This window comes from Canis lupus, chromosome 16 (assembly GCF_048164855.1).
Source record: "Canis lupus baileyi chromosome 16, mCanLup2.hap1, whole genome shotgun sequence".
Classification (NCBI taxonomy): domain Eukaryota; kingdom Metazoa; phylum Chordata; class Mammalia; order Carnivora; family Canidae; genus Canis; species Canis lupus.
In genome coordinates this window covers 15417414-15443361 of record NC_132853.1, presented here as the reverse complement: position 1 = coordinate 15443361, position 25948 = coordinate 15417414, and the positions used below count along the sequence as shown (strand labels likewise).

The window sequence follows — 25948 nt, the reverse complement described above, 5'->3', positions numbered from 1 at the left end:
CCCTCCTCCTTGGATCCATGCCAAGCTCTCCCTTCCCCCAAAAGAGCCAAGGCTCCAAACTCTAAAAATAGCTCAAAACAACCTTATAGAGTAGTTAATTGTGTGAATGCTGTTGCTGTCCTCTGTGGGTGACATGCATGGTACTCATGAATTGGGCCAGCCGGCCTCCTACCAGGGTTACCTCCAATCCTGCAGCCCAGCGGGACTCCCCCCACCCCACCAGTTCCGAAGAACCACTGCAGCAATTACTCATTTGGCATGCAGCACACACTGCCATATTTGTCTCTCTGAATATGCTAAGACCTCAGCTAGACTGCAAATTCAGGAGCACCAGCAGTTTTCTTCCTTATAGTTCTACACTACCTGGCACTAGACCTTATTCACATGGACAGTGATATGTTCCCAGAGCCACAGGCGGTGCCCTCATGATGGATTTACTGAGTTGAGCCCAGGAGCCCAGTCTCCTCCAGGAGCCCACTCACCTCATCCAGCTGTCTCTTCGTCTCTTCTTCCATCCTTCGGATATCGTCCATAGTCAGGTCAACCCACTTATCGAGCCAACAGAACAGCTGCCTGTGGAAGTTTGTAAATAGACGCCTTTCTTGCTACAAAAAAAGGAGGGAACCTAGTTAGAACCCAGAAGGTAGAGGTCACTGTTGCAGCTCCCCTCCCATGATCTCCATGTCAATAACCCCACTTTCTTAAAGGGGTGAGGAGAGGTGCTAGCTGGCTTCTATGGATGAGCCCTCAAGTCCCAAAAGTCAGTGACTTTTGCCCTCATGCGACAACATGTATCACTTCAAGAAGGAGGGAACCCCCTGGAGAGGATGGGTGCCTACCTCACAGCTAGGCCCCTGTGCCCCAAATCCTCCCCAGACAGGCAGCCCATGAGCTCATAGTTCAGCCAAGGCCCAGAAACAACTGTGCCAACTTTCCCTCTTGTCTCTGGAGCCTGAGGCCATGTTAAAACTGGCAAGCAGCCATGAAAGATGGCTCAAGAGGGAGGCTGTCATCAAAGAAAAAGCTATAAAAATGCCTTGGGTCTGTCCAGTTCAGGGATTCAGGGCACTGGAAAATTTGGCTCACAGGGCCTCTTGCTTTGGTTTTAAGAAGAGAGAAAGACTAAGTTTCATCTGCAGTTCAGTCATAGCAAGCCCCTTCCTGTTTCCTTTTTTTTGGCTTCAGTTTCCTTCCCTGTCACATGTGGTACCCCTGGATAGACAGCATTAAGCAGTAGGATAGTTAAGTGAAAGGGGAAGTGGGGGTCTGGGAAATCAGACTGAAATATTCTGATGTCAGCCACAGTAGGACACAAGTCACACGGGTTGTACGATCTTCTCTTGTTGGGCAAAATCCCCTCCCTCCCAACACACACACACACACACACACACACACACACACACACACACACACGGGGGAAGGTCTCACCCTGGTCACTTACCTTATGTATAAAGTTTTCCACTTTGTTCTGCAGGCCCCACCACTTGAACTTGACAGTAACCAGTTTGTATGCACACATGTATGGGCAGTCTTTCTGATTTACAAGTTCTTGCTGTATTAGAGATACACATATAGGCAGACAGGTAACTAAGAGGGCCAACCTCTGGCTCTCCCTTAGCCTACCCTAGCCATTCCCCTCCACCCTGGGAAGAGGTCTGCCCATGCTATGCCCTGTCCCCTGGTGGTGAGGGTGTGAACTGCACCTTCCAATTTGGGCCCAAGGGTCCTCGGCCAGTTTTGATAGATTTAAATTTTGCTGGGTCTTCCTCGGCCTTGTAGTCCTGAGAGAAGTTGTAGAATTGGAGTTGGGGGAGGAAGGGAGAGAAGGAGAGAAGGAGGGAGACCGAGATTAGATTTTTCCATCAGAGTACACTTCATACCAGTCTTAAAGCTGCTGGTATAAAGAAAATATGGGAAAATGTCATAAACAAGATATAGAACTGTTTACATTTGCCTCAGGGGAGAGCTATGTGATTTTTCTCTGCCACGGTTTGTTTTCAATTTGACACCTATGAAAGTGTCACCAGACTGTCCGAGCATGCACGTATTTCCACTGTTTAAGACAGAGATTTTCAACCTGGGATAAGCATTCAAATGACTAGGGAAAGCTTTTTCAAAATACAGATTTCTAGGCCACTCCATCTAAAACTCAGCGAGTGAGAATATCTGCAGGTAAGGGCAGCACAGATTTTTTAAACCTCTGTAGGTGATTCTAAAACATGACCCCAGATGACAACCGGATGAGAACTGGCTGTCAAGCCTGAAATCTTATCCAATCTCCCTCTGGCTTTTTTTTTTTTTTTAATTGACTTGTTTTAATAAAATCATTACTGGAAATGTCCAATGTATAGAACCTATTTTCTTATGTACTACTGTCAGCCTTATTTCACTCATTTATAATGCAATCAATGCTGTGGGTGAATTAATCATAATAAAAGTTTAATATTTGGTTGTTCTTCTGCACTAATATGGGCTTAGGAAAAGCAAACTTACTATATCTACTTAACAAAAATAGTGAAAAAAACACATCACACTCACCCACCCACCCACACTCATACACACAAGTCATAAAGTATTTCCCAAAGCTAAGAAGATTTATGTGTACTTAAAAAATAAACCTTTTATGTCAACTATACTTAAATAAAAACAAATAAATTAATTAAATCTTCCCCACTTCTGCTTCTCTCCACTCACATAAAATAACTAGACTTGACAAAATACTCAGAGTCATACTCTTTGCTAGCATTTCTTTTTTTTTTTTTTTTTTAATTTATTTATGATAGTCACAGAGAGAGAGAGAGAGAGGCAGAGACATAGGCAGAGGGAGAAGCAGGCTCCATGCACCGGGAGCCCGACGTGGGACTCGATCCCGGGTCTCCAGGATGGCGCCCTGGGCCAAAGGCAGGCGCCAAACCTCTGTGCCACCCAGGGATCCCCTTTGTTAGCATTTCTATTTGAGACATATGACTATGTTCAGTTTGAGGAAATCCACCATGCTCTATACTTAGATATATTCACTTCGCTTTATGCTATACTTCAATAAAAAGCTTTTTGAAATATCCACTAACTTTTGAGGGTGGAAATGAAGATATTAGACAAGGAAAGCACAAGATGTTTTTCATATCTTTTTGGAAATACACAAACCAAAATATCTGAAGCACAAGAGCGAGTGGCTCCAGGAAAGAGGGATCATACCCCTGGGATGTGGAGAGCAAACACTCCCCAGAGAGAGCCAAATTCCTCTGCCCTGATCCCAACAGGTCTCTGTCAAATAGGAAGAGTACTGAATGAGCAGCAACCTAACTTTTCCTTCCCTAAAGAAATCCTTCCTGGGAGAACAGCACTGAGCAGGACAGACCACGTCCCTGCTCTTTCCAAGTTTATGGTCTAGAGCAGTGGTCCTTTCCTAGGCGTATGCTGCTATACTCTGAGAAGCCACCACTAACTTTTTTTTTTTTTTTTAAGATTTTATTTATTTATTCACGAGAGACACAGAGAGAGAGGCAGAGACACAGGCAGAGGGAGAATCAGGCTCCATGCAAAGAGCCCGACGTGGGACTCGATCCCAGGTCTCCAGGATCACACCCCAGGCTGCAGGCGGCACTAAACCGCTGCGCCACCGGGGCTGCCCCCACCACTAACTTCTTGAGGGCAAGGCATCTGTCTTTTCATCTATTCGGCTGGAACCCATAGAACACAGTCTTCCGAACATAACAGGCAGGCAATAAATGTTTTTTAATTACTGGGTTGGAAAAATGAATTTGAGAACTAGTTTCAGATCAAGTGTCATTTCAGCTGAGCAAATTATCCTCAGAACCTACAATGTCGGGGCAGCCTGGGTGGCTCAGCGGTTTAGCACCGCCTTCAGCCAGGGGTGTGATCCTGGAGACCCTGGATCAAGTCCCACGTCAGGCTCCCTACATGGGGCCTGCTTCTCCCTCTGCCTGTCTCTGCCTCTCTCTGTGTCTCTCATAAATAAATAAAATCTTTTTTTAAAAAAAAAAGAACCTACAATGTCTAGTAGTAGTTTCCAGAGCCAAACCAGGCCACTATCTTCCCGGTAGAATCCCCAAGAATTAAGAGAATTCTTAATTCTAATTTAAAAAATAAAACAAAAAAATAAAAATAAAAAATAAAAAATAAAACAAACAACAGCCAAGAGAGAACTTCCCTTTGAGCCAAGTTGGGTATGGTTCCCTGGTTTCTCTGACACTTAGAAGTTATTTCTGCATCTCAAAGGCAGCCCACCCTGCTAAATAGTTCCTACCTTGCTAAGTACTTGGCTTCGATCTGCAATGTCTATATATATGGCTTCCACGTGTTTCCATGCCTCAGGCTCCAGTTTATGCACCTGCAGAAACAAGGAGGACCACTGTGTAGTTTTTGTCAGCTACAAAGCACCCTTTATCCAGAATCAACACCCAGGAACAGTTATTTCCATAGCCATAGATGTGAGATTCCTACCAGTAAAGAATAACAAAGTTATCCAAAGGAATGGGAGGGGCCTGGAGCCTGCTACTCCCTCTGCCTGTGTCTCTGCCTCTCTCTCTCTCCCTGTATCTCTCATGAATAAGTAAATAAAATATTAAAAACAGAACAAAACAAAGGAATGGGAGGAAGGGTTTTTTTTTTTTTTTTTTGGGAGGAAGGGTTTTAAGTAGATATACATATGAGAACAAATGCTCTGATTTCAGCAGGCCAAAACACTCTGGCCTACTGCACTTAAATTATTTCGTATGTTCTCCTTTGTAAAGATTGGCTACAAATACTTGTGGACGTATAACCTGTTTAGCCATATACTGCTTACTTTAATGTGTTTTTTTAAATTACTTATTTATTGATTTAGAGAGATGGAAAGAGAGTGTGTGCACACTCATGTGAGCTGGGGGGAGAGGCAGAGGGAGAGGGAAAGAGAGAATCTCAAGCAGATTCCGAGCTCAGCACAGAGCCCAATGTGGGGCTCAATCTCATGATACTGAGATCATGACCTAAGCCAAAATCAAGAGTCAGATGGTTAACTGACTGAGCCACCCTTGTGCCCCTACTTTGATGCTTTTAAAAAACTTTCTCTTGCTTACCTTCCAGTCCCATCCTGAGTAATGCCACCACTGCCAGATTCCATGCACATACAAACATCCGTGTAGAGAGATCTTTCTTTTAATACAAATGGTAGCACATATACACACTGTTTTGCATCACGCTTTTTTCACTGAACAGTCTATCTTGAAGATTATTCTCTATTGGTTCTTTTTAACGGCTGCATAATATATCACTGTATGGCTGCACCACAGTTTAACAGTGTCTTACTGATGCGCTCTTACATTGTTTTTCATCTTTGGCTACACAGAGAATACTGCAATCAATCTCTATGTGTATAAATTATTTTACACATGTGAAAGCATAACTTACATGATAAATTCCTAGATGTGGAACTACTTGGGTCAAAAGGACATGTGAATTTTAGAATTGAGGAGTTATCTATAGATAACTCTATAGAGGCTCTATAGAGGCTGTAATCTTCACGTTTTAAAAATACAGTTCCTCTCTGCCAAGAGTTGCATTTAGACCAATCTTAGCTCTACGAGAAGGCCCCATAAGGAGTCTTTGGAGATCATGTTTTGCAAATTAGAGACAGAGCAATCCCATGCTGGTAGGAAAGGTCCAGACACAGGCTGTTAGAATGGGACTACAGAAAAGGCTCCGCAGAGAAGGAGAAGCGGCTAAACAGAGCCTCAAAACCCTACCCTGCAGCCTCGAAGACCCTGGGCTCTTGGGAAACGCTACTTACATTTTCCTGGGTGCCAAGATCTGGTTTGTGCCAGGTTTCAATTTTAATCAGAAAGTCTTCTTTCATGTATTCATTCTGGAAGAGGGGAAAACACCTTACAGTCACCAGCCTCAAAGTTGGAGAGTAACTATCTCACATTACTGATCGCAGTGATTGAGAGACCCTCGCCTCTGCCTTAAAGTAACAGCTAATTTGACTAGGAGCCCACAGGATTCTAGGGGCACATTATCTTGTTCAATCCTCCTCCCGGCCTACGAGGGCTGTAGTAATATCATCCTCATTCTACAGATGAGGAAAGTGAAGTTCAAAGAGGGGAGGGGACTTGTCCAAGCCCACAGAGATAATGACAGAGCTGGGCCTCAAAACCAGATTTGTCTGACTTCAAAATCTATGTATTTAACCACTTGGCCGTCTTGCCTTATGCACAGAGCACTAATGGTTAACATGAGAAGGAATATTCCCACTCAACCAAATGTTCACCAGCACCCCATCCACCAGCCAGCCTTTTGCTGAGGCCTGAAGTTCTCTCCTCGTCAACTGAACCCTCGGTGCTTCCTTAGTTCTGTTTAAAAATGGGATGCTACTTGAATGAGGCACATATTAACCTCTGAACTCCACGGCAGAATTTAGGTTGGCAGAAGCCGCCTCCATTTGGCAGCAGGGACAGGCACCTGGATGAGGGTGCTGAAAGGTGGAGAGAAGGGGTGATGACACAGGGGGTGGACACAGAAAAGACACCCTGATGACTTCAAATTTTGCCAATGGCCAGCATTCCCTGGGGTGTGCAGATGCGCACGTGGGAAAGCCACAATCAGGTCAGTTGAGCTAGTTTCATAAATCCTGAGAAGGCATGACATGGGAAGGGCAGAAGAGAGCCTTGGGTCATCCTGCACACGAGACCCACAGCCCCAACTGCAGGACCTACCCCACATGCCAATGGGGCTTTAGGCCAGAGACTACTTTGCCAATTGCCAGATTTTTCAGTAGGGGCAAAAAGATGAAGCTTCACTAACGCCAGCCTCCTGACAGGAATACCCAGGAACCTCCAGGGCAGTGACATTTTTATTTCTTCTTTTCTTAAAGATCCTTTACAACCCTTCCACCATCCCTCCCCTCCCCCCATCAAGAATTCTTACCGTAATAACTGCTCCAAGGCAAGGACGTGGAAAGAAGAGAGAAAAAGATTAATGAAGCTGAGTAACTGCCCCTCACCCCCAGGGACCATGGCAGGAAGGAGTTCTCCCCTCCCTGGGGCTTAGTCCACAGGCGCGCTTCAAGCCCTGCAGGTGCATCTGGTATCTCAAATGTACCAACTTCAAGTTCCCCTCACACAGAAGTCCCAAGAGACCCAATCCAGAACTTCAATACAGTGACGCCACTATCTGTCCCCAAGGCACTCTCCAGCTGGGCAAGAAAAGGGGACTGGCTCTGCTGCTCCGAAGCACTGAGACCCACTACTCTGCCCTCAGAGCATCACCTGCTGTCCCACCACCTCCTGTAGCCCAGAGAGGGCACTTCTGGCCAGGCACTGTCCATCTGCCTTCTGCACACTTCCTCTCACTGTAACCAAACCTCGCGCCCTCTGCACTCCTGCTCATTGTAATGAGACCCCTTGGAAAGCACGGTTCAATTATTTATCAGAGAAAATGACTGCAGCTCTAATGTCACTGGGGAACAAACCAGCTCTCCTCCTGACAATAGTCTAGCTCACTCTGTACCCTCTGAGCTTAAGAGTTATCTCAGTTTCTAACAGCCATATTGGACATTTATGGGGCTAACAGTCAAACTCTGTAACTCCAAAACTAAAACTAAGGTTACTGCTGAGATTAAGATGCAGAAAGGATGGGGCACCTGTGTGGCTCAGTGGTTGAGCATCTGCCTTTGGCTCAGGGTGTGATCCTGGGGGTTCCAGGATCGAGTCCCACATCGGGCTCCCCACAGGGAGTCTGCTTCTCCCTCTACCTGTGTCTCTGCCTGTCTCTGTGTGTGTCTCTCATGAATAATAAATAAAATCTTAAAAAAAAAAAAAAGATGCAGAAAGGTTTGAATATAAGGGATAAGGTCTGCCTTGTATAGAAACAATCCAAGAGACTACTAGTCATTTCCCTGTATCTGATAAAAGATATTTGCAAGAAAGTACCAGGTTAAGATTATAATTACACGGCCTATTGAAATAATTGCCCTGTTATCAGCTTGGAGAAAATCAGTTAACATAAAAGGAAATGGTGGGTATGATATCTACTGAATGGAAGTCCAAAGAGGCCAGGTTGGCAGAAATTCTCCTGTGCTGTACTGGTGGCCATGGCCTCAGGCTGCCTATGTGGCACATTTAGCAGCCCCATCCCCAGAATAGAGACAGTGGTGTTAGCCAGGCCCAGTCTGATGACAGGAGCCATTAAGGTTCCCCAACTAACCACCTGATTCTGAATCCACATTCTCCAAGCAATCTTCTAAGTAGGGACAGAATGTGCTAATCAATGGACACAGGAGTCTGATCATTTAAGCAAATGGGCATTTCCACTACATGGTGGCATTCTGAATATACTTTGGTTTCCCAGGTAGAAGAGTTCTCAAGGGAAGAACACCCTAATCAGCAAACAGGAACATCTAGTGTCATTAGTAATTCTGTATTTCGATAAACTTACTATATTGGCATTTGGGGTTTTCATACAATAGTCTTTCCTAGACCCTAAGAAAAGGATCCACTCAGTTCTGACAAACTAGGTTTCTGAACTAACGAACCTGGGCAACCAAACAATCTCCCCCAACCAATTAAGACCATTTCCTGGGACGCCTGGTGGCTCAGCAGTAGGGCGTCTGCCTTTGGCGAAGGGCGTGACCCCGGGTCCCTTAAAAAAAAAAATTTCCTTTTCTTCAAACTGCAACCCTGGGTACATCAGGAAATCCTTTGCAGTTGGGAAATACAGCTCTCCAAATAAGACTAATAAGGTACTTTAAAACCATGGCTCAGTGAGATGTATTCAGGCCAGGGTTAAAGGTTAGAGGTAGACACAGAAGGAGAAACATTTATCTCCCTCTTCCTATTTTCATTCACAGCCAAGCCCCCTCTTATCCTCTCTTCCTGTCCCAACCCATCAGCAGGGGGAAGAAAGAAAAAGAAAGAAAGAAGGTAAGAGGACAGAAAAAGCTGATAGCAGAGTATTACAAATCTGTTTTTGTTACATTTAGAGTAAGAGCAGAGCCTTCTAAAAGACATGTAGACTTTTACCCTATGCCCCTTTATCCATTCTCACCTCAAATTTTAATCTACTGCAGCCAAGCTAAGGAGTTTGAACTACTGATCTTTCTCCCACCAATCCCCACAGGGGACTGGAAAGTAGCCTTATTTCTACCTCTGAGTTTACTTATTTATTTTTTAAGATTTTATCCATTTATTTCAGAGAGAGAGAGAAAGAGCCCACAAGTGGGGGGGGGGGGGCCCCCGCAGCGGGAGAAGCAGACTCCCCACTGAGCAGGGAACCTGATGTGGGGCCCAACCCCTGGACCTTGAGATCATGACCTGGGTTGAAGGCAGATGCTTAACCGACTGAGCCACCCAGGCGCTCCTCTATCTCTGAGTTTAAAAGAATAATGTCTAATAAGGCAGATGTAAGATTCAACGTATTGATTCTATATGATGGAGGGTTCTCACCATGAGGCTGGCGCCCACTGAAGAAAACACCTTCCTTCCCCTACTCCCTGCTTCTCCTCTTCACTGAATATTAAGAAATTATATTTTTCTTCTTTTGGCCAAGGATCAGCACTACGTGTGAATGAATACTTGATATCTAGAAAAATGCCCGTGTCAGCTGTAGTATGACACAGAGGACAGAGGCATCTCTCAGCCGGCACAAGACCTGTTTACAGAACACTGACTCAGTCATGGAAGAGTCCATGCTATCTGTTGGCTTCCGTTATGCCAAGTTGGTTAAGGTTCTTATGACACATGCTCTATGGCAACCATCCTAGATATAAAGAAAATTCACCTTTGGCCCTAGACCAGACACACCCAGGCACAGTGCACACTGTCTTTAAAGAAAGTGTGTGCTTATCTCCTTTCCAAGAACTTAACAACTTCCTGCTCAATGTTTAGGGAGTAGAGATGTTTGCATTTTCAGCTACATCACTGAAACTGTAAGTGCTAAATATATCCCAGGTTCCACCCATGATTGTACATCTCCTGATACCAGGTTCTTGAACCTCTGTAGGGCCACTGAGGATTGAAGAGAACAATCATTGTGCTCTAGACTTTAGTCATTCCCAAAGTCCACAGGATAAGGACTACATAGGTGGAGCATACTCACCAGACACAATTTAGGGAGTCCAACAAATATGTAACAGTACACGTAAGTAGAGGCTGGCAGGAGAGCCTCAGAGCCAGCTGCCTATGCCAACAAATGTCAGCTGGCTAGAGGAAAGGCCATTCGTGTCATGTCAAGTTCCAGGAGAATGCTAAGGACTGCCACCCCCCCAACCCCACCCCATCATGGACATGGATCAGTACTAGCCCTCAAGACCTAGGAATCCTAAAAAGCTAAGAGTCCAAACTACTCAAAGGGAATCCCAAAATGTCTAGAATGGAAAGTTCTCTTCCTTTAGTCTTTCCTTTCCAGAAAACCCAGATAAGGGACTAGCCAAGATTATTGGGACAATAATTTCACCCCTACTCCCACCTTAAACTAATAAAACATGCTGATTTTGTGTAAGCCATCAGTTCAGGGCCCTTAGTAGTGACCTCCCCACTCCTCATCTCCTACACCTCTCAAATGTGACATGCATATTCTATGTGTTATATATTTAGGGGATAACTGCTTCTGAATCTTTTGTCATAAAAAATTAGGTTTATTTTAACTTTTCCTCAACAAATCAGGATTTTGTTGCTACATTTTCTTGGTGTCTAGGTCTGGCCCTCCCCCCAGGGCAAGAAAGTCACCCTTAGAGGTCCTTTCCTATGACTGCCTCTCTCAAGAGCTCCTTGGCCGCAAAGCTGCTTTCCAAGCCAAACCCAAATATATTACATGAAACTGGAAATTTCAGGATCTAACAATAAGTGAGTGGCTTATTTTTTTAAAAGATTATTTATTTATTTATTCATGAGAGACACAGAAAGAGAAGCAGAGACAAAGGCAGAGGGAGGAGAAGCAGGCTCCATGCAAGGAGCCCAATGTGGGACTCGATCCAGGGAATCCAGGATCAGGCCCCAAGCCAAAGGCAGACACTCAACCGCTGAGCCACCCAGGTGTCCCAAGTGAGTGGTTTAGTAAGATCATAGTACCCTCATAGAATGGAATACTATGCAGATATTACAGATCTAAAAAAAACAGTAGACTACATAATGACACGGAAAAAATTCTAAATAAAAAATAAATCTAGGGATCCCTGGGTGGCGCAGTGGTTTGGTGCCTGCCTTTGGCCCAGGGCGCGATCCTGGAGACCCGGGATCGAATCCCACGTGGGGCTCTCCCGGTGCATGGAGCCTGCTTCTCCCTCTGCCTATGTCTCTCTCTCTCTCTCTCTCTCTCTGTGACTATCATAAATAAATAAAAATTAAAAAATAAAATAAAACAAATCTAATAATTAGTATGATTTAATTTAAAATCTGTCTTAAAAATGTGTCTGGAAATACACATATAAGGATTATAAAAAGACACTAAAATGTCAACAGTGACTATCTAGAAATGGAAGGATCCTGGGTGATTATTTTCTTCTGTTTGTATGTAGTTTCCACAATTTAAACAGAGAGGGGATCCCTGGGTGGCGCAGCGGTTTAGCGCCTGCCTTTGGCCCAGGGCGCGATCCTGGAGACCCGGGATTGAATCCCACATCGGGCTCCCGGTGCATGGAGCCTGCTCCTCCCTCTGCCTGTGTCTCTGCCTCTCTCTCTCTCTCTCTCTGTGACTATCATAAATAATAAATAAAAAAGAAAAAGAAAAAAAATAAACAGAGAGAACACTACTTCTGTAATCGGTAAAAGCAATCATATTTATCATATCATTCCAAGAGAGGCTGGTTCTGTACCATCGCAGGCTGTGACAACTACAGGTGGTTCCCACTCAGCTGGCTGCCAAATTGAACTAGACAACACACACACTCACCACCAGCCTGAGGGGGTTCCCCAAGTTCATCCTTTCATTGGCTTAATCTGGAAAATGAAGGTGGGACCCAGCCCTAATTCACTGCCCCCTTTGGGGCCTACTTGACCATACCCTCTGTCTACCTTGGGGCCCAAACTCCAGCTTCTGGCCAGGTCTGCACTTACCAGTTCTGCAATAAGGGTAGGCATTCCATGCTTTTTCATGTATATTCAGGGCTCCCTCTGGGGCTAGCATTCGAACAAACGTGGGCACTTTGCTGTGGTAAGAAAAAGGGGTTATGAAGAGGAATGAAGAGAGAAGACAATGGACTTTTACATCACATTCTTCGGGCCACAGCTCCAACTGCTTCAGTGGCACTGGCAAGCAAGTTTCCACGAGATAAGCAGGTTACCCTTCTGTTTGAGAAGCTACCAGCTGAAGCCTGACACCCAAGTTCATCGGGCTACTAACATCCACCCAAAACTCATCCCAGTACCTCACCACCCATCGGAACAGGACAAGAGGTGGGACCTTTGGCTACCTGCCATGGCTTATCGGTTCTTACATTATCATGACCCATTTTTCCTGAGCTCACCAGGCCCGGGGAATTATACTACCTACTGCAAGGATGGCATACCTTCAAGAGTGGACCAGTCTAGGTTTATAGGCCACATTGTCTGGCTGACGGACTTGGAATATGGAATCCAAGATTATCTGATCTGCTATTATCAGTTCTGGGAGGCCAGGAGGGCTTCAGGGCCATCTGTCTCCCAGGACAAAATATTTCTTCTAATCAATTCTTTTTTTTTTTTTTTTAAATCAATTCTTTTTATCTCAGGTTACAGAACAGCATATACAGTATGAACCTGTTTTTTTTTTTTTTTTAAGGAATAAATATTCCTCTTCCCTAGTTTTTAACTGATAATCTATGCAGTCTTTAGTAGGCTCCAACAATCTCCTCAACTTTAGTGCCTGAGGCCTTAACACAAAAGAGCAAAACCCGGCACTCAGAGCAACCTTTTGAGATTCATTGACTCACTGCCACACTCATTCAAGTAAGTCTCCTGTGTGCCAGGCACCAGGATACTTACAGAAATCACACAGACATGGCTCCTGACTTCATGGAGCTTACATTCTAGTGGGAAGTCCATCTAACCAGGCAGAGGACAGCACTGTTAAGTGTGTGCCACAGTGGGTAAGCACAGGGCTCTGGGGGACAGAACACTGGAACAACATGGTGTGGGAGGCTCCTCAGGGAAAGTAAGAACTAAATGAAAACACAGAGTAGAACATGAGTAGACCTGAGCTAGATAAAAGGATGGGAATGGGGTGGGAAAAGCTGGGAGAAAGAGAGAGAAGTTTGGAGTAGCTGATGTAAGGTATGAGGCAGGGAATATAAAAGAACATGCAGAGGCTGGGTCATAAAAGATCTTGTAAGTTATGTCAAGAAGGAGTATGGATTTTATCCTACGGGCAAAGGAAAGCCATCCAGATCTATTTAAGCCACCAACATATCCAACATATCTACCTTTGGACAGAACTCAAAGTTGTGCAGAGAAATGGAAAGCAGGGCGAGCAGTTAGAAGCCACTTTAGTAATCCAACCAAGAGATGATGGAAGGAAATGGAAATGCTGGATATACTAAGGAAATGGAGTCAAAAGGACTTGAGCTGATACCAGGGAGGAGAAAGAGGGTGGTGGGGAACCCATGGTTCTGACTGGGGCAATAGATGGCTGACAGGAAGGTTCTGATTCTAACGAGGAGAGGTGATCAGGGCATTCAGCACTGCTGGTTTTGATTTGGTCTTTGCAGTTGAGTGCTTTGGGATTAAATAACGAGTGGTAGTGGCAGCTCAAAGTTTACCACTCTTTTAAAGAAGAGGGTAAGACAAGTCCCACCTTCATATGTACAGACCTCCTGACACTCTAGTTGGACCAACTGAGTCATAAGGAACCAATCGGCCTCTTCTACCAACCTGTTTGCAAAGTCTTCCTGTGCACAAAAAACACAAATGCATTATGAGAAAGGCATATCCTGAGCCTTATGCTAATCAATTGCTAATGGCTCAGTAAGGATTGGCTGGTAGTCAACTCAGAGTAGGGATGGAGGAGGATGAAGAGGAGACATGAAGGAAAAAAGAAAACAATGGCAAGGAAACAGAATCATGGTGAAATTTCCCCCACTTCACAGTGTTGCTCTCCTCCTGGTTCCAGCACTCACAAAATCTGTGGCTCCTCTGGGCTAGCACTTTTACATCTCCACAGCATCAGACTATACTAAATCAGAGATTTTACCAAGTGAAAATGAGTGAAAATAATTTTCAGTTCAGTGACTATAAATTAAAATTCTGGGGGTACCTGGGTGGCTCAGTGGGTTAAGCATCTGCCTATGGCTCAGGTCATGATCCCAGGGTCCTGGGATCGAGTCCCATGTCAGGCTCCCTGCTCAGTGGGGAGTCTGCTTCTCCCTCTCCCTCTGCTACTCCCCCTGCTTGTGCTCTCTGTCAAATACATGAATAAAATCTTTAAAATAACATAAAATTCTGGTTTATGTTGCACAGCAATGTGAATGTATTTATTGCCACTGAACTTTAAAAAAAATGCTAAAAAAATGCTGAAAGAAAGAAAGAAAGAGAGAGAGAGGGAGAGAGGGAGGAAGGGAGGGAGGGAGGGAGGGAGGGGGCCACCTAGGTGGCGCAGATAGTTAAGTGTCCAATTCTTGGTTTCGGCTCAGGTTGTGATCTCAGGGTCATGGCATCAAGCCCTTTGGGGGGCTCTTCACTTGGCTCAGAGTCTGCTTAGGATTCTCCCTCCCAGGATCCCTGGGTGGCGTAGCGGTTTAGCGCCTGCCTTTGACCCAGGGTGTGATCCTGGAGTCCTGGGATCGAGTCCCACATCAGGCTCCCTGCATGGAGCCTGCTTCTCCCTCTGCCTGTGTCTCTGCCTCTCTCTCTCTCTCTGTGTCTCTCATGAATAAATAAAAAAAAATTAAAAATAAAAAAAAGGATTCTCCCTCCCTCCGCTCCTCCCCTTGCTCTCTCTCAAATAAATAAATCTTTTAAAAAATAGTAAAAATGATGACTTTTGTGTTATGTACACTTTAGCACTGTTAAAAATATATATATCAGGTTTACTTTTTCCAATACTGGATAGTTTCTAAGACTAGCTTGGTTCAACTTCCATTCAAGCTGCTGTATGTTTACTATGGCTTTCAATGTCCTTTACGTCAGCTTATAATTTCCTGAAATATTACTGTTTCAATTAGAGATTCAGCAAATTTGTGTGGTTTGCTATGGATTTTGGTATATAAATCAGACTCACTTTTAAATATTTATGCCTTTAAAAAAAAAAAAATAAATAAATAAATATTTATGCCTTTGATCCACATAAAGGGCCAAAATTTCTCTGGTAACTGATTTCACAGTATCAGAATTTAAAATACTCCCTGCCCCACAATTTCACTTTTAGGAGCACTTACTATAAATTTATACACATAAGTACAGCAAAAGATTTGTGCAGGAGGAATCTTATGAGAGTACTGTATGTAAACATCTGGAAATTACTATAAATATCTACCAAGGGAGGACTGGTGAAATGGGCTATAGCACATCTGTATAACATATTCTAAAAGAATAGGACAGAATATGCTGACACTGAATGACAGCTATGGTATTACAGGTAACAAAGAAGCAAAGTCAAGAATCATATGTATAGTTTGATCACATGTATGTAAGAGAATAATAAATGAAATGGAACACCCATTTACACACACACACACACACACACACCCCTATATTCATAAACAACTAAGAAACTAAACACTAAGAAGCCAAATGCTACCACCTCTGAGGAGTAAGAGCCTAGTTGAGGCAAGTATTTTCTTAAAAAAAAAAAAATCAGTGCTCGCTTCGGCAGCACATATACTAAAAAAAAAAAAATCGGGATCCCTGGGTGGCGCAGCAGTTTGGCGCCTGCCTTTGGCCCAGGGCGCGATCCTGGAGACCCGAGATCGAATCCCACGTCGGGCTCTCGGTGCATGGAGCCTGCTTCTCCCTCTGCCTATGTCCCTGCCTCTCTCTCTCTGTGACTGTCATAAATAAATAAAAATGTTCAAAAAAAAAAAAATTAAAAAAAAAATCTTAAAAAAAAAAAAAAACTTAAATGAGCAAAGAAGTGCCACTTACACCCACTCTTACAGGTGAAGCAACCTAAGAAACCAGCTAATAACCCAGAAACACCCCCAATTATCCATAATCTCCACTTCAATACCTGGCTGCCTTTTGGCTATGCTGCTCAGCAACATACCTCTGTAAGTGGTAGATCTTGTGTGTGTACTGGCCTTTCTCACCATCCTTCTCATAGGGCTCATTCACCAGGACCTCCACGCCTTCACCGCCACCCGTTTCATTTTTGCTGGCCTCAGCCACAGAATACAGCTGCCCTACTTGATACTAAAGGAACAATGAAACAGGAGTTATTGTCAATGCAGAATCTTCTCAACAGGTGCACATGGTCTAGTTGCCAGTAACCATCCAATTAGATCACTCTGGGATTCCTCTGCATCCAAAACCTCATTCTGCAGTTCCACATGGGACCTTGCCCGAATCCTACAGCAACTATGAACACTGCTCCATGGCCTCTCTTTAGTTGTCAGATGTGTTTAATTTAATCCTTCCCATTTTTATATCCTCCATCAAGGCTTAAGGAGGCAGGTGAATATGCTTAACCTCACATCACCATCCAGAAAACACATTATAGAGTCCAAGGTAGCTTTTTCCCTGAACCTGCCTCTGGTATTAAGACCCTAAAACAAGATCTTGGTTGGCTGCTAGAAGTCTCTTTATCCCATTCATTTAAACAGACCCTAACACATGACTTCTTGTCAAAGAAAGTTGCCCAGTGCTCTGTGAAATCCACAACCTCGGGCAGCCCCGGTGGCGCAGCGGTTTACTGCCGCCTGCAGCCTGGAGACCCAGGATCGAGTCCCAGTCGGGCTCCCTGCATGGGGCCTGCTTCTCCCTCTGTCTCTCTCCCCTCCCCCCCACCCCGTGTGTCTCTATGAATAAATAAATAAAATCTTAAAAAAAAAAAAAGAAATCCACAACCTCTTCTTTTATTTTATTTTATTTATTTATTTATTTTTTTAATTAATGATAGTCACACAGAGAGAGAGAGAGAGAGGCAGAGACACAGGCAGAGGGAGAAGCAGGCTCCATGCACCGGGAGCCCGACGTGGGATTCGATCCCGGGTTTCCAGGATCGCGCCCTGGGCCAAAGGCAGGCGCCAAACCGCTGCGCCACCCAGGGATCCCCCACAAACTCTTCTGAAACTGGCTCATCTACTTGTTTTTTCTCCAGTGTTGGGCAGCTCATCACCCTGCCAGCAACTCAGAGAACAGTCTTGCAGGCAACCAAACCTGATGCTTTCCAGATTCCCGGTACGGCTGAAGCAAGTGCCCTGCTTCCTATATTGGATAACAAAGATTCCTACCCCACAGTATGTACTAATCCCAATTTGACAAGTACACTCTCTGTGTTGCCATCTTACTAGATGGCAAGAACCTAGTTTTCCTTTATTTGGGTCATAGGCCACCCTGTCAAGTAACTAGTCAAGATTACTGGCCTCCTCTAACTTCAGGCCAACTCAGTGTTGGGACCAATGACCGGGCACTGCCCAGGCCTGGCCCTTCTGCTCCCTCCTCTTTGAGGGAAGCTGTTCAGAGGGAAAAATAAGACAAAAAGAACGGACAGCAACAATTAATGCAGGAAGTTACATTTAAGGCAAAGGATGCATTCTCCCTATCACCACCAATACCACCAGGCATGACAGCTTAGGGAGTACGAGGGAAAAAAGGTATTTGATTGTACTGCGGGTGTCAAGGTTTTCCTCACTGGCTACATCCCCTCCCCAAACGCCCCAGTACTCCCAGGAGTGCCAGACAAGGGTTTTCCACCCGTTGAGATTAAAATAGAGAGGCTGCCTCTCTGGGCAGCTGCCACTTAAACCACTGTCGGCAACAGCAAGGAGCAGAGGCAGTTTCCAGAGCTGCTTCATCTTGGAAGCCTGCTTTTCTAGGCAGCTTCATAAGCACTGCAGGGAAATTTCTGGGTGAAGTCTGGAAGGGGAAACAGCACACCAGCACAATTCACTGTTCACCATGAAATAGAAAGAGCCCTAATTTCCAAAGTAAAAACCCAGTACAAAATGCCAAGGAGGGATCCCTGGGTGGTGCAGTGGTTTGGCGCCTGCCTTTGGCCCAGGGCGCGATCCTGGAGACCCGGGATCGAATCCCACATCGGGCTCCCGGTGCGGAGCTTGCTTCTCCCTCTGCCTGTGTCTCTGCCTCTCTCTCTATCATAAGTAAATTAAAAAAAAAAAAAAAAAATGCCAAGGAAAGGCCCAGGAAAGTGATCAAGGCTCAGTTAATCCCATAAAGAGGAACATCTGGGTGAGAGCCAGTCATCTTGACCTTGCTAATCCTGAGCAACATCAGTGCTGCTTCAATGCCCCTAGGGAGCACCAAGCTGTCTCGGTGCCTTTCCAAGTTCACCCCCTGGCTGAGGCAAAATGAAAACCTCTATCAAGTGGGTCAGGGTTTGGCTAAGCCAGGGGGTCCTAAGAAGGAGCACTAATTCTGTTTTAGAGAAAAGTCATAAGAACGTCTAACCAAAAAAAAAAAAAAGAACGTCTAACCACTAACTCAGCAATCCTAAAGGGCAGGCTAAAGAAAGGGCCTAGTGGAGGGGACTGGGTTGTCTGTCAGCTGGTGGTTCTGCTGAGGGGGGGTGGGGGGCAGGCAGAGACTAATCCCCTTCATTTGGTTCCTCATCAGATGCAGGAATCAGAGGGCAGGCTCTAAGAGGATCATTCTGTTGGGCTGGCATCTTCCCCCTTAATCTCTCTTGATATTCTGATCCTTTAATCCCAATGAGACAAGTGAAGGTAGTTTTGTTAATCCAAAGGGGTTAAGTAAAACTGGCCTCCATAAGCTACAAGTGAGGGACATTTTTTATGTCAAAGGGTTCCCTGTGGCATAGTGGCTCCATACACTGGGAAAGCAGAAAGCAGCCACATTGAGATAAGGGTGGGAGGTCAGACCATTAAATCAGATGAAGAGACCCAAGGAGACTGGGATTCCAGCCTCCTCAGGCCTCAGACAATGGTGCCTGCCCTTGTCCCAAAGAACTAAGACACTCAGCTAAGAAAAACAGAGACTATCACTTTGGCAACCTGGAAGAGGGAGCTCAGGAAGATGTAGCAGGTGGGCACAAGACACTAACATGAAACATCACTGTGACGAACTGGCACAGCTGTGGGTCTCACTATATGACCCTGTCATCCCAGGTACCACAGGGAGATGGTAGCACAAATCTGTGGAAATGGGAAGTAAGCCAGCTCTGCCCACAGGGAAACAGTGGGGCTATCTAAGCCAGGAACCACTGGTGCACACATCCTTCAAACAGCCAGGGTTTTCTTGCTCTGCAACAGAATGCCTAGAAACCCTGGTCCATATTAGGCCAAAGGCTCTGGCCAGAGAGAAGCTAATTCCACCCCAAAATATTGATTCAGATCATCAGGATGGCTATAAAGCCATGGCCTTCTCTTTTCTCTTTCTTCTTTTTCCTAACCTACATTAGAAAGACCTGAGGAGGGGCACCTGGTTGGCTCAGTGGGAAGAGCAGGAGACCCTTGATCTCAAGGTCATGAGTTCGAGCCCAAGCCCCACATTAGGTGCAGAGATTACTTTAATTAATTAATTAATTAATTAATTAATTAATTAATGTAAAGCAAGCAAGCCCAGAGGGCCTCAAATCAAGGTCTTCAATTAGGAAGTGACTCCAACAGTCACATGATGCTGGGCTGTTCCCAGGGGAACCAGGAGTCAGGTTGGGGCTATTGATAAAGACTGAAAAGGCTGATCATTACTCATTTCTTTTTTGGCTTCTCCATTCAAGATGTTCTGATCTTCTGGAACTAAGGTTCAAGTCATCAAAAAAAGCAGCTCCAGGGCGCCTGGCTGGCTTAGTTAGTGGAGTGTGCAACTCTCAATCTAGGGTTTTAAGTTCAAGGCTCACATTGGGCATAAAGATTACTTCAAAATAAAAAATCTTAGAAAAGCAGCTCCTGCTTCACCCTGCCCAGGCCATGCACTTGCTTTCTCAGTAGTGGTTTCTAGCTGAGAGCAGGTTGACCATTCCCAGGTGGAGAGATGAATCCTACCAAGCGTTTACTTGGCAAGCTTCCACTTAGACTTTAGGCTCTTTACTCTGCTCCATCACTTCCTCAATACTACAAAAAACTTGACAATTGCAGGTGCTCTCCATTTTTGGCCCCATCATAAGTAGCCAATACAGGCTTAGTGCAGAGTAGCCAACATAGCTCTCAAACAGTGCTGGCTCTTCTGGATTGGCCATGCTTCTCAGAAACATTTCCACCCTGGTTCCATCGAGATACTTCCTATGAAAAAATCCACTCCATCGCAAAATGCCACATTGAGGTACTCTTGAGTTTTGGGAGACATCTTCCTGCCTGGCAGGTAGGATCATCCCGTACAGCAGAGAGAGAATTACTGGACCTCGAAGTGCTGAGTTTCAGGGCAAGGGACATGCTGGGCCTTCTTGCTTGGCCTCCTGGTTTGGAAAATCACTACTTTTATTTTTCACAAAGAGAGCAAGGCCCCCCAAAAAGGTGGGTTAATAGGACCCCTAGGCCAATACCTGTCAGCCTAAGCATATAGTTCCCAGAGCCCAGGGACATGTCAGGTGCCTCCAAGACAGCAACATCTATGTTCCCAAAACTCCCAGAGCATGTTCGAGGCCAACCTCTGGCTCCTTCCCCCAGATTGCCACAGCTCTTAACAGAGTGTAGCCCATCACTGGAGACAATCCTCTAGGGGGCCAATGCCAACCCACCCCTTTTGGGGTCAAGAAGCTGGGATATTTGTCTCATCTAAAGCATGCTCCAGGGGATCCCTGGGTGGCGCAGCGGTTTGGCGCCTGCCTTTGGCCCAGGGCGCGATCCTGGAGACCCGGGATCGAGTCCCGCATCGGGCTCCCGGTGCATGGAGCCTGCTTCTCCCTCTGCCTGTGTCTCTGCCTCTCTCTCTCTCTCTGTGACTCTCATAAATAAATAAAAAATAAAATAAAATAAAATAAAGCATGCTCCATGGGACACCTGGGTGGTTTGGCAGTTGAGTGTCTGCCTTTGGCTCAGGGCATGATTCCAGAGTTCCGGGATCGAGTCCCACATCGAGATCCCTGCATGGAGTCTGCTTCTCCTTCTGCCTCTCTCTCTCTCTCTCTCTCATGAATAAATAAATAAAATCTTTATTAAAAAAAAAAAAAGCATGCTGCAGGCTCTGTTGGCCTGATTTCATTTTTCAAAGGTCCATTTCATATTTGGATCAGAGTGTAAGTTATCACAGCAGCTTCATGCTGACACCACAGGAAAGACAGTGACTGAAGGCACCACACTGGCTGACATACTTCACCCAAACTGGAGCCTGGCTAGAAGCTGGGGGGATGGGGGTGGGGGGTGGGATGTGCAAAGAACAGACTATGCCAGGAGAGGAGAGTGGAGGAAATTCAAAGAAAAGGGTGGGACAAGGGAGGCTCTATGACAGTTTTCTGCTGTCCAAGAGACTATTCTGAGTCAGCGTGGCCTATGAACCTTCTTGTGGCAAATCCTGCCAGGTCCCCATAAACAGGAACATTGGGCCTAAAACCATAAAAGGACAGAGGGCAAGCCAAGCCCATTTGTTATTCCCGGCCCTCTGTAAAAAGGATTCTGGCCTTGGTCTTCCCAGCAGCAGTCACCTAGAGTGTAGACAGGGAGGGCCTCGGAGATTTCCTGCCCTACTGGTTTGTTGCACAACCAGAGAGAGCCATGCACATTTCCCAGTCGAGTCATGGAGGTCGCAGAAATCCCCACACATTCAATCCTAAAAAAATTGTCCCCAAACAGGCACAGTCCTAGCAGGTAAAACGGACTCATTTGATCTCTATTCAAAGTTACCTAGCAGGCCAACAACTAAGGGAGGTTGCACAGATATAAAAAATAAAGGTCTTCCTTCAACAGAAAGTGGCACCAGGGAAATTTTCATTGAGTACTAATGATCTCTAAGTTAGAACAGCTATGAAAACCACATGAAGAGTATGGGTTACTTGGAGCCCAACATAGCTAATGGTCACAAGCAATTATACACAACTATGAATTAAAAAGAAAAAAAAAAGAACTTACCTCATCTACAGACACAGGCAGGATGACTCGACTATAAGAGAGAGAAAACAGTATCAACTTCAGACTCTGAAGGCCACCCAGGGCTCTTACAGCATTGTCTTAGAACAGTATTAAACGTTTGGTTGCACAAGACATATACTCACTGTCAAAAACCCAGTAGAGAATGGCCCCCTGAGTGCTCTGAGGCAGGATCATCTGTGCCCTTCAGGTCCCACTGAGAACCCTGTGATGCAGTGCAAACTTGTCCTTCTACCAGCTACTTCCCAGGCCTCTGACTCACATTTGGAGCTCTTCTTTTCTCCCTCTCCTCCCTCAATATCTTTCCCAGCAAAACGAGGACCCATCCCTACAAATTCCTGAAGCCAAGATGAGGAGTCAGACCTGAAGAATCAGGTCCTGGGGATTTCATCTCTGTGGGCCCAATCTCCTAACAATAGCCCTCAAGGTGGAAGGCTAGAAAGAGGCCAAGCTCCTTCAAAGCTTAATCACCCTAAGAGCACACACCAACCACCTCTGCTCTGGGGCAAGACAATGCAATATAAACTACTGTCACAAAGGCACAAAGAGCGGACACTCGACTCGTGTCCTGACCTGCAGAAGCTGTCCAAAGGCACCCCAATGGACTCCTTCGTTTTCAACGAACACCAATTGTTGGAGGTACCACCAGTAACCTAACAGAAAAGCCATGGCCAGCAAGGTCCCACACCAGTCGGAGTTCCACAGAGATACGAGGGCTAGTGGCAGAGCAACCGCCAAGCCCCAGTTCAAAGCTCTAAGGTCAGAGAGTTGAGACAAAAACACTCGGTTTTATTCATACAAATCAAGCCAGATCCCAAGCTTAAATTCTCAGTGCCCAGACTTTAGCTGGAATCCACCGGAGCCTTCTGCACCTTGCACGCTTGGTGAAGCATGAGCTGCTATGTTCTTCTTGCTATGCAGTGGCTCCGATGACTGAGACCTGTGTTCCAGGCTGGTAAATAGTCTGCTCACTATTTTCTAAATCTACAAAGGTCCCCCAGGTAGCAAGAAGCACACAGGGGTCTGAGAAAAACACCACAGTAAAGGCAAGGCACGGAACAGAAAAGTAGCAGGAAAAGCAAAATGGGCTTCCAGTCCTTACTGCTTGCTAACCTCCTCCTCCAGAATGAGTCAAATAACACAAATCCTGCAGGTTATTGGATGCTGCCACAAATGCCCTCCTCCCATCAGAGAAAGCCGACAGTGCAGAAAAATACTTTCAACTTGGAGGCCACAATTTCTGCACCTTCAGACAAAACTTCCTAGAAAACAATACGCCTTTTATCTTCAAGAACAGCAATAAGAATCACATCCAAGAATCTGCAGACATCAAATCAAGGAGAATCCTGTTAGAGGAAGTATCAGAAAAATCAACAGGGAAAACTTCAGGCTCTTGGTGGGTACCATGTCTCCCCCAAAAGGAGACCAGCATCAGCCAGTTCCTGACAGGATGCTCTGACGCTGCTTACATGACGGCTGCACGCCCAGATGTTTCTCCCTGGCTCCTCAGGAGCAAAACCACTTCAGCAGCAAGAGAGTGCAATTCCAAAGGCTAGGGCCACAGGGGCAGTGCTGGGCTGAGACTGGAACTGTGCTCACTTCAGTGTGACCTTCACTTCTACCCTTCCCAGAGCCGCAGCACTGCAGCCACAACCAAGTGTCTCGGATGCCCCTCTCCTCGCCCCCTGCCCCACAATGCACACACTCGCCCAGGCTCATGCAGGGCACAGGTTGGGCAGGAAGGAAGCGTGGATGCCAAGCAGGCTCTGCATCCCCAGCACCCTGGGCCTTCCCCTAGCAGGCTTCAAGGGTAGAAAAACAAAGAATGGGAAGGAAGGACCTTTCTTAGGAACTCACTCAGATCTCCTCTGAAGGTCCCTTCCCTGCCTGACCTTCTTCACAAAACTACAGGTTTCTACTACAGACTCTAGGATTCATTTGGGAACAGAAAAAAATAAAATAAAATAGAAATCAGGAGAATGGGAAAAGCCTATTATCTAGATAGTCAAGATTAAAATCCAAGCGCTAGGTGGCTCAGTCAGTGGAGCATCCAACTCTTGATATAGGCTCAGGTCATGATATTGGGGTCCTGAGACTGAGTCCCGCATCAGGCTCTGTGCTCAGCGTGGAGTCTGCTTGAGATTCTCTCTCTCCCTCTCCCCACACCCTGCTTGCCTGCTCTCTCTCAAATACATAAACTCTTTTAAAAAATAAATAAATAAAAAATAAAATCCAAAGTGTACCACAACTTCCTCCTGTTGGTAATCCAAGGTTCTTCCTCACCATACAAAGCTCTGAGCTCTGGAACAACATCATCCTGGATGTCAAGAGCCAGAAATGGAGGGGCTTCAAAGTAATGCTGGTCTCCTCTCCCTTTGTTATCCAAAGTTCCACACTATGTCCTAAATACCTCCAAGGAGCAAGCCAGATGGAATGGGGCACAAGTGCCTTCAATGACAAAATGGAAACAGCCCTCTGTACACCTGCCTGGCTACCAACAAAGTTCTACGAGTTGCTCTCTACTGGGACATCTCCCACTTCTGGACTTCTGGGCTTCTGATCCAATGCTGCTCACCTGCCTTCCCCCTCGAGGGAAGCAGTTTCACTGTAAGTTCTGCACATACACATTCAGTCTCTCCTCTTTGGGGGGAAAAAAGGTCTTGAAATGTTTACTTGGAACCATGCCCCTGAGAAGGCAGCAAGGCCGAGGTAATCAGTCATCTAGTGTTTGAAAGATCTGGCAATCTGAACATCCCAACCTGTCATCCAATCCCCTGGATTTCAGGAGGAAGCCTATTTCCTTGCAACACCTACCACAAGTCACTAACTTCCCACCTCAGTCAGTACTCAAGAACTCCCTCATCCCTGTCTTTCCTCAGTTAATGGCTTTATGGGAATCTCCTCAATTCCTCAAAGCAATTTCTCCTTCTCTTTGCATCAAGACTGACAACACCCCAGAGAGAAGCTGCCCCTGCTCCCCCACGCCCCACTCCAGTATGTATGCTTATTATATATATTCACGAAATATTGCCTTTCCAAACTGCCCTCTACCCTGGTCACATCCCAGCCTTGTCCATCATTATAACTCCCACAAATCGGTTCCTACCCAGTATTTTCTGGACTCCTCACCCAAGTGTCCCCAAGTCCCAAGCTAACACCCTAAGCTTCTTTCCAAGTACCTCCTCCTCCTCACCTACCATTTGGGCACCATGTCATGCCACTGGTCCCCTGTGCTATCTTTCTGGACCCTTCCTCTGTCACCCAAGCCTGGCCCTAACTCCCTGCTGCTTTTCCTGTGTGCACGTATTGAGATCCTTCCCCTCATGCCTGAGGTAGCGGCTCCTCATACTCCAGGTTCTCCTCGCACTCCTCCCCATCACCTCAGCTCCATTCCTGAAGCTAACTAACTGTTCTTGGTTCCCGCAGCCTACTCCTCCTTCTCCCGCCAGTGCCCTCTGCCACTCCTGCAGTTCTGGCAGGCCCCTTCATCAGCCCCACTGCAGGGCCGCCCCGCATCTCCATCCCCTCAGCCCTCCTCATGCTCTGCTGGCTCTCACTGTCCCCTTGACCCCATCTCAGGCCCTATCCAGCCCTCACTGTCCCCTTGGCCTCTCCTCTCAGGCCTATTCGGCCCTCACGGTCCCTCAGGCCCGACCTCGGGAGCTGTCCGTATCTCTCTATCCCCGCTGGCCCCACCTCAGGCCCTGTCCGGCCCTCACGGTCCCCTCAGCCCCTACTGGGCCATCCGCGGCTCTCCATCCCCTCGGGCTCCGGCCGGCCGCTGCATCCCCTCCGCCAGGCCATCAGGCTCCCTGGTCGTCATCCCCG

At 46.1% G+C, this 25948-nt stretch overlaps 1 protein-coding gene and 1 long non-coding RNA gene across 2 annotated transcripts in view; one reads left to right on the top strand and one right to left on the bottom strand.

The window, feature by feature from the left end:
* PITPNA (phosphatidylinositol transfer protein alpha) overlaps nucleotides 1-25948 on the bottom strand; it is a 42875-nt gene that overhangs the window by 16746 nt on the left and 181 nt on the right. Inside the window, exons 2-10 of the mRNA XM_072779109.1 lie at nucleotides 22103-22133; nucleotides 16168-16313; nucleotides 12048-12139; nucleotides 6925-6932; nucleotides 5789-5863; nucleotides 4268-4351; nucleotides 1704-1781; nucleotides 1442-1552; nucleotides 483-605 (exon numbers count right to left, since the gene is read on the bottom strand). Of these exons, the coding sequence (XP_072635210.1) occupies nucleotides 483-605; nucleotides 1442-1552; nucleotides 1704-1781; nucleotides 4268-4351; nucleotides 5789-5863; nucleotides 6925-6932; nucleotides 12048-12139; nucleotides 16168-16313; nucleotides 22103-22133 (748 nt within the window). The remainder of the gene's footprint in view (nucleotides 1-482; nucleotides 606-1441; nucleotides 1553-1703; nucleotides 1782-4267; nucleotides 4352-5788; nucleotides 5864-6924; nucleotides 6933-12047; nucleotides 12140-16167; nucleotides 16314-22102; nucleotides 22134-25948) is intronic.
* LOC140606146 (uncharacterized) lies at nucleotides 8845-17603 on the top strand. The gene is made up of 3 exons (XR_012008548.1): nucleotides 8845-8918; nucleotides 10690-10838; nucleotides 17221-17603. It is a non-coding gene; the product is annotated as an uncharacterized lncRNA (long non-coding RNA).